General features: G+C 56.1%; 1 protein-coding gene and 1 long non-coding RNA gene across 2 annotated transcripts; both read left to right on the plus strand.

The window, feature by feature from the left end:
• Positions 1 to 10: 10 nt before the first annotated feature.
• LOC138686531 (uncharacterized) lies at positions 11 to 2,233 on the plus strand. Its single transcript, XR_011325894.1, has 2 exons — positions 11 to 721; positions 2,014 to 2,233. It is a non-coding gene; the product is annotated as an uncharacterized lncRNA (long non-coding RNA).
• Positions 2,234 to 2,522: 289 nt separating this feature from the next.
• Positions 2,523 to 4,057, plus strand: LOC138686316 (forkhead box protein L2-like). Its single transcript, XM_069788357.1, has 3 exons — positions 2,523 to 2,917; positions 3,288 to 3,460; positions 3,554 to 4,057. Exons 1-3 carry the CDS (start codon positions 2,639 to 2,641, stop codon positions 3,783 to 3,785), a joined length of 684 nt encoding a protein of 227 aa, XP_069644458.1. The 5' UTR covers positions 2,523 to 2,638; the 3' UTR covers positions 3,786 to 4,057.
• Positions 4,058 to 7,045: the final 2,988 nt, after the last annotated feature.

Below are 7,045 nucleotides of genomic sequence, written 5' to 3' on the forward strand. Positions count from 1 at the left end.
AGGGAGGTTTGTATAACCCAGCAAGCATAGAGGGGATTTTTAGGGGTGGGGATGGGGGGCACGGGGTGAAAGGGAAGAGATGTACGATTGGAATCGCACTGTTCTAGATAGGAGCTCCAGCAGCTCTGCACCTCATGTAAAGAGACACGTTTTGAATCTTTTAACCTAATCCGAAGGTAATGTAGAAATTGTGCGTAGTGAATTGTTTTAGTTGAGCAGAAGCCATGGGGAGGGTGGGGAGGGCTCGAACCACAAATCTGTTGTATTTTTGAAGTGCAATAACTTGGTGTTTTTGAAGACTTAAAAGGGCTGCGCATTCCCTTTTCTTTGAGAAGGCTTTGTTTCTGGAGGCGGTGGCAGTGACCTGCAGGACAGCTGGACACCTGGCACGTGAGGAGGAGCGGGGTGGGGGGCGAGGGATGCTTGGGCCTTCGAGAAAATGCCAGGTGGGGGAATCTCAGTTTCTAGCCAACTACCTCGGTAAACTCCAATTCAGGTTTCTTTCAGTCACGAACCAGTGTGCGGCCCGGCACCGGCGCTGCTGGCGGCACTGTTGGCAGGGTGTTGAGGACAGAGCCGAGGGACGATGCGTGGAGCCCTGCGACCACGTGTTAACAGCCTCTGGACTTTTCCACTTCTCTGTTCAAGACTTTGGTCCCAGACCCAAAGCTACTGCTATGCTCTTGATGGCAAAATGTTGTTGCTTTTGAGTTTCCAAATGGTAACCTTTTTGACTTTGTCTTAGAGAATTTTTGTAATTAACTTTGCGTAAGCAGCTCTGCTGTTCCCACTAACGCCTCTGAACTCTGTTTTGCTTTGGACCTCGCTGACTTTTCTCGTCCGTAGATGAGAATAAACGTTGGAAGGAAGCTGGCCTGTGCCTCTGCCCCTTGCCATGCCCACACGATGGGCAGCAAGCAGGAGCAATGTCCCCAAGCCCAACAGGAGGGGGATTGCCACAGCCAGGGCCCCCTGAGCAGTGTCCGGCTGCGCTGTACCGAGACCCCCGAGCTCTGGGCAAGGGGTGCTCGGTGCCACTGGGTGCTGCCAGAGCCCAGTGCAGGGATGGCCCTGCTGGCACCCCAAACCCTTCTGCCTCCCTTCTGCCCTCGCCTCCCCGCAGTCGGGGTGGTTTTTTTGGGGGGGGGGAAGGGGGGCAACGGCAGCGAAATGGCAGAACCAAAGCCACGGTGCTTTCCAAAGCGCTTGTCGTGCGTTTGAGGAAAAAGCGAAGCACGGCTGATCTCATGTCAACAGAAAAGCCACCAAGGTCCACCCAGAACTGTTTTAAATCCTTGTTAGTGACTTGCCCAAAAGCAAAGAATTACCCTCTAAATGCTGTTGAGCAGGAAGCTTCGACCTGGCATATTTGGAGTTTTCCTCTCCAAATTCTCCCCAGTCTCTCCCGTGTGTGGTGTAGGATCCCCGAATCCCCTGCCCAGCACGGGAGGGCACCCGGCTCCGCATCCGACTGCAGACGCTGGCAGAGGGAGCATCCGTTGCTCCCAGCCCTTCCTGCCCATCTCTGTTTTGTCTTAGCAAATGAAAACTTGAAGGCGAAGTGGGGGGGGGGGGTAAAAAAAAAAAAAAAAAAAACAACGAAAAAAAAACCAACAAACCCCATGCTTTCTCCCCAGGCATCTTGCGAGGGTGTCCTGGCCGGCAGCCGTGGGCAGGGGGGAGTGGGCAGCAGGCAGGGAGGCAGCTGCATCTCGCTTGCTCTTCCGCTGTTTCCAGTCTTGCTCCCACAGAGAAACTCTTATTTGTATGACATAAGCTTTTCTTTTTCTTCTCTTTTTTTTCTTCTGTTTGCGTGTAAGCAATATGTTTTCAGGTTTAAAAGGGGGCGGGGGTGGGAAGGGGGATTAAAACAAAAGAAAACCTGGGTAGAGCTCAAAAATTAAGTTTTACTGTATAAAGTTCTGTGGCTCGCATCCCTGGCTGCACAGTAGCTTTAGAGTCCAGTTTTTTCTAATATTTGTATTCTAATTTAATTGCTTTTAAATTTTCCAGGCCAAGCCACTGTTTGGAAACATCATGCTTCTGTTACTGCTTTCTGTTTGAGTTGGCCAGCTCTTCCTGTACATATGTTTTTTCTTATATCCTGTTTTTTTCTTTTTTTGTAAAGAGAAGAGAAAAAACAAAAAGAAAATTATTTTTCTTTCCCTCAGTACACATTCTTCAAAGTTCAAATTATAGTGTTTGTTAAATAAAAAGAAAGATTTACATTTAATTCGGTGTCGGCTTGTTGGGATTTCTCCCCAGGGTCCCCAGGAGCTCCGGGGAGCTCACCCCGAAAGGAGCCCGGGGAGGTTGAGGGGGTGTCTGTGCTTGGGGCAGGAGGGTCCCCCCCAGGAATTGGGGGGCAGCCGGACCCAAGAGCGAGGTGGGCGCGAGGGCCCCGTCCCTGCAGGCACCTCGGTGCCACTTCGAATTCCTCCACCTCCAGCGGATTAATCATTTTATTTATGAGGCTTAAAGGTCCAAATCCCGCTAAACCCGGGGCTTTGCCAGATAAACAGCCTGCTTTGCGAAGGCAGCCCGTTTGTGAAAACACAATTAGCAAACCCTGTAATCTGCACTAATTACCGGGCCGGGCCAGGAGGTCTCCCCTCCGGCTGGCGACGGCTCGGGGACCATGGGGGACACGGGGCCCGGGGGCCGGCGCCCACCCGGGGCCTCCTTCACCATCGAGTACCTGCTGGCGGAGCGGGGTGACGGGGGACCCCACAGCCCCTCTCCCCCTGGCCGGAGCCCCCCGCAAGCCCCCCGGCCCCCACCGGAGCCTGGGGACAAACCATCGCAGTCCTACATCGCCCTCATCTCCACCGCCATCCTCTCCTCCCCGGAGAAGAAGCTGCTGCTTTCCGACATCTACCAGTGGATCATGGACAACTACCCCTACTTCAAGAACAAGGTGAGGGGCTGCGATGCCGGAGCAGACCCATTTGGGGGGGGGGGGATTTCACCACCCCCCCCCGGTTTAGGTATGATTTTTAGTGGTTTGGGGTGGGCAAACTGGGAGCTGAGCCCGGGGCGCTGGTGTCGGGTGGGGGACGGAGCTGGGCTTGACTCACCGCATCTCTGCTGACCCCAATCCACTGGGAAAACGCGTCGTGCCGTCATCCGGATCTCGGGATGGTTTCAAGCGGTGTCAGGGGGCCTGGTTTCTCCAGGTGAATCGGGCACCGTTCACTCTGGTGCCTACTGACGTCCCGGAGGTGCGTGGGGCGGGCACGGCAGGGTTGTGGTGGCCGCGGGCTGGCTGACGGTGCCTCTCTGCCCAGGAGAAGAGCTGGCGCAACAGCGTCCGCCACAACCTCTCCCTTAACGAGTGCTTCGTCAAAGCCGGCCGCAGCGACAACGGCAAAGGCCACTTCTGGGCCATCCACCCCGCCAACCTGGAAGATTTCGCCAAAGGCGACTACCATCGCCGACGGGCCCGGCGGCGCGTCCGTAGGTGAGCGGGGTTGATGGGGGGGGGCCTGGGGGTGGGTCGCAGGGGGGGTTTTGGGGCTCAGGGCTGACCCCGGTGCTCTGTTTCCCCTCGCAGGGTGAACGTCGGCTACTACCACCCCTACGCCCTGTACGGCCTCGGCTGCTGCTGCCCCTGCTGCCCCCCGCTGCCCCCCGGTCCCCCCCTCGCCCTCCCCATGCTTGCCCCCCTCGCCCTGCCTGCGGCCCCCCACCGCTGCCTGCCCGAACGGGCACGTTGGGGCTGGGGACGGGTCCCCCCCGCTTCCCGTGGCCCCGGCCCCCTCCTGCCCCGGCCCCCATTCCTGTAGCTCCCCCTGCTCGGGGCTGGGGGTGTGCCTAGATGGCCCCCCCCCCTCCCCCCAAAAAAGCGGAGGCAACTCCAGGCATGACATGCTCAAGGACGTTCTGGATGTCATCTGCCCCATGTCCCCCCACCCTGCCAAGGCATCGTGGCCGTGACCCCCCCCCCTCCATCACCGATGAACCCCCACGCGCCGGGATGGGGCCAGAACCTGGGGTACGTGTCCCTCTGAGGGACACCCCCCCCCAAAACCCCTCCATGCCCCAATGGGGGACACCCCCCCCCCCTTTCTCGGTGACCCCCCCACCTCCACCAGGTCCAACCTTCGCAGGAGGGGACCGTGTCCCCCACATCCCCCCCATCAGGGCCAGCCCCACGCCAGCGATGTCCCCCATGAAGAGTGGGGGGCGTTCATCTTTCCCCCCCCCCTTCCCCAGGCCCAGGCCCATATGGGCCTTAAACCCTCCAGCGGCAGGCCCCTGCCCTAATTATTTTCTTACTAATTGTCCCTGACGCCCCTAATGAAAATCGCGGCTCCCAGGTGTTAAGTGGCATTAGGGCGTCTCGCTAAGAAAGACGACTCGGCCACTAAATCCCGGGAGATAAAACCCCCAAAGCTCTTCGCGCTCCCGAGAACTAGGAAGCTTATGACACAAATTAATCCGTTAACACTGGCCGTGCCCTTTTTTTTGGGAGGGGGGGGGGGGGTCGCTCCTGGGGATGGTAGTGATGATGGGGGGGGGTGTCTCGCTCAGGGGCAGGGTGACAGCAGGATTTTTGGGGGCTCTGGATTGTGGGGGGCCCCCTCGGTGCCACCTGCCTCCCCCTCCGTGCCTCAGTTTCCCTGTTTTAGGCAGGGGCCTCATGGGGGGGGGTATGGGGGGGGTTTACACCCCAAACCCCGTCCCCGCAGGCCCCTTAAACCGCAGCCATCTGGGGGCTGGCATTTGCCCCGGTCCTAATCTGGGCCCAAACGGGATTAGGGCCCCCCCCACCTCCCCCCGGGTCCTCACGCCTCGGCCCCCCGCAAGCGGCTTAACAGGGCCGAGCTGCCCCAGTGGGGCACGATCCGGTCGTGGGAGGACTGGGCAGACTGGGCAGACTGGGCAGGGGCACCAGGTTCCCTGTTGGGGTGGTGGGAACCCCCCCTTTGGCATTATTTTGCAGGGGGGGTGTCCTCCATTTGGGGAAACTGAGGCACCGCGACAGGCTGGGACTGACACCCACCCCCCAACAACAACAACCCCCCTGGACCCCCCAAATCAGGGTTAACCCCTACTTGCCCTGCTCCATGCTGCCGTAGGGCCCCCCCTTCCAGCACAGCCCCCCCAGCCCGGGGACTTCCCGCCTCACCACCAAACCACCAAAAAAAGAAAAAAAACCCCAACCAAACCCAAGGAAAAAACCCATCCTAACCCAGCCCCAAAATAGAGGACCCCCCCCCAGGGCTGTCGCCCTCGATAAGCTTTTCCGCCTCCCAAGAAGACCAAACGGCTGCGTGTGTATTTTTAATATATAGTTTATTTTCTTTTTTTTTTTTTAAAGCCCCCCCCCAAAGTGCAATTTTTATTATTTTCTTTTTTTTTTCTTTTTTTTTTTTTTCTTTCCTTGTCTCCCACACTTTATAAAGAACTATCAAAGTTACAATCTATGGAATGTCTTTTCTGTGCTTTTTTTTTTTTTTTTTCCCCTCCTCGCCTCGCTCCTTTACCCAGATATACCACAAAAGTAGTTTACACATAAAAACCGCTGAAACCTTGCGAGTGCTTTAGATAGAGAATCTCTTTAATAGATTATATATAAAGACGCAGGAAAAAAAACAAACAAACAAAAAAAAAAAACAAAAAGAGAGAAATAAAAAAAAAAAAAGAAGTGGCCCCATCTCGAGCATCCTCGCTGGGTTCCCGGGCAGAGCTCGGCCTCACGCGTGACCCCCCCTGCCCCAGGAGAAGTTTAAGCTCTCGGTGTGTGTGTGTATATATATATATATATATATAATTTATAGAAAACACAACTTTAAACGCAGCATTTTGCTACTCGGCATGGCCCCCCCGCCCCGGCTCCCTCCCCTAAGAAAGCTCCGTCCTGTGACGCCGTGGTGATTTGCTCTTTTTAAAAAGTGTTCCTCTTTATTTAAATAAAACTTTTCATAATAAATCGAAAATATAAATAGATACGATATATAGCTATATATATAATTTTTTTTCTTATTTTCTTTTTAAATAGTCGAATCAAGCCTCGGGGGGAGTGAAGGGGGGGCCTGGTGGGACCCTCACCCCAAAGGGGGGGGGCAGAAGGGCTGGGGGGGCACTAACCAGTGGGTGCTGAAGGAGAAATTGGGGGGGGGGGGAAATAAGCCCTTTTCCTGCAGAAGAACGAGCCCCCCCCTCACTGCCCAGGCTGGGGGGGGGGGCACAGGACCCCCCCCGGCCCCTCCAGCCCCATTGCTGGGGGGGGCTGTGGGGCACAGGCCCCTGGGGGGGGCTGGATGCAGCATCTTTACAAGCAGCGTGGGGGGAAGGAAGGAGATGCCCCCCCCTCCAAGCCCCCCCCAGCCACAGGAGGGAGTGAAGCCCCTGCAGCCCCCGCCCCTTTGCCACCCCTGAGACCCCAAACTAGGAGGGAATGTCCCCCCCCCCACGGTCACCAGTGGCTTTTTTTGGGGGGGAACACCCCAGCCCAGCCTGGTGTCCTGGGCTGGGACCCCCAGGGCTGAGCCCCCCCCCCAACGCCAGACTGAGCCCCACACCAGCTCCCCCCACTGCAGGGGGGGCGGGGGCAGTTGTTTTTTCCTCTTTTGTACCAAAAAAACTTAATTTGTCCTTTTTTTTTTGTTTGACCTTCCCCTTTGGGTTCTGTCCAGTGATTATTATTATGGAATTTTATTTTATTTTATTTTTTTCTTTTCCCGACCCGGCGTAACTCAGCAGTATCTTTGGCAACACTTTATCACAACCTGAATTAAAGAGAAAAAAAAAAAAATAAAAATAATGACAAGAACGACAAGGAAATAAAAAAACCCAAACCCTCTCAGTGCACGGCGGGGGGGGGAACCTCGTCACTGCTGCAGGGCTGGGGGTTAAGGCAGGCGATGGCTGCGGGATGGGGACAAACCCGCTGGGTTTGGGGGGGTTGGTGGGTTTTTTTGCTTTTGGGTTTTTTGTTGTTGTTTTTAGTGCAAACTTAAATTTGTGCTAAAGTGTTGCCAGCAAGGGCCGGGGTCGGTCTGGGGGGGCCCGGAGAGGCCGGTGGGGACGGGGACGCGGG

This window comes from Haliaeetus albicilla, chromosome 8 (genome assembly GCF_947461875.1).
Source record: "Haliaeetus albicilla chromosome 8, bHalAlb1.1, whole genome shotgun sequence".
In the NCBI taxonomy this organism is placed as follows: Eukaryota; Metazoa; Chordata; class Aves; order Accipitriformes; family Accipitridae; genus Haliaeetus; species Haliaeetus albicilla.

Coding starts and splice junctions, on each gene's coding strand:
- LOC138686316 (XM_069788357.1), top strand. CDS start 2,639: ATGGGGGACACGGGGCCCGGGGGCCGGCGCCCACCCGGGGCCTCCTTC. Junction 2,918..3,287: donor ACCCCTACTTCAAGAACAAG/GTGAGGGGCTGC, acceptor CTCTCTGCCCAG/GAGAAGAGCTGGCGCAACAG. Junction 3,461..3,553: donor GCCCGGCGGCGCGTCCGTAG/GTGAGCGGGGTT, acceptor TTCCCCTCGCAG/GGTGAACGTCGGCTACTACC.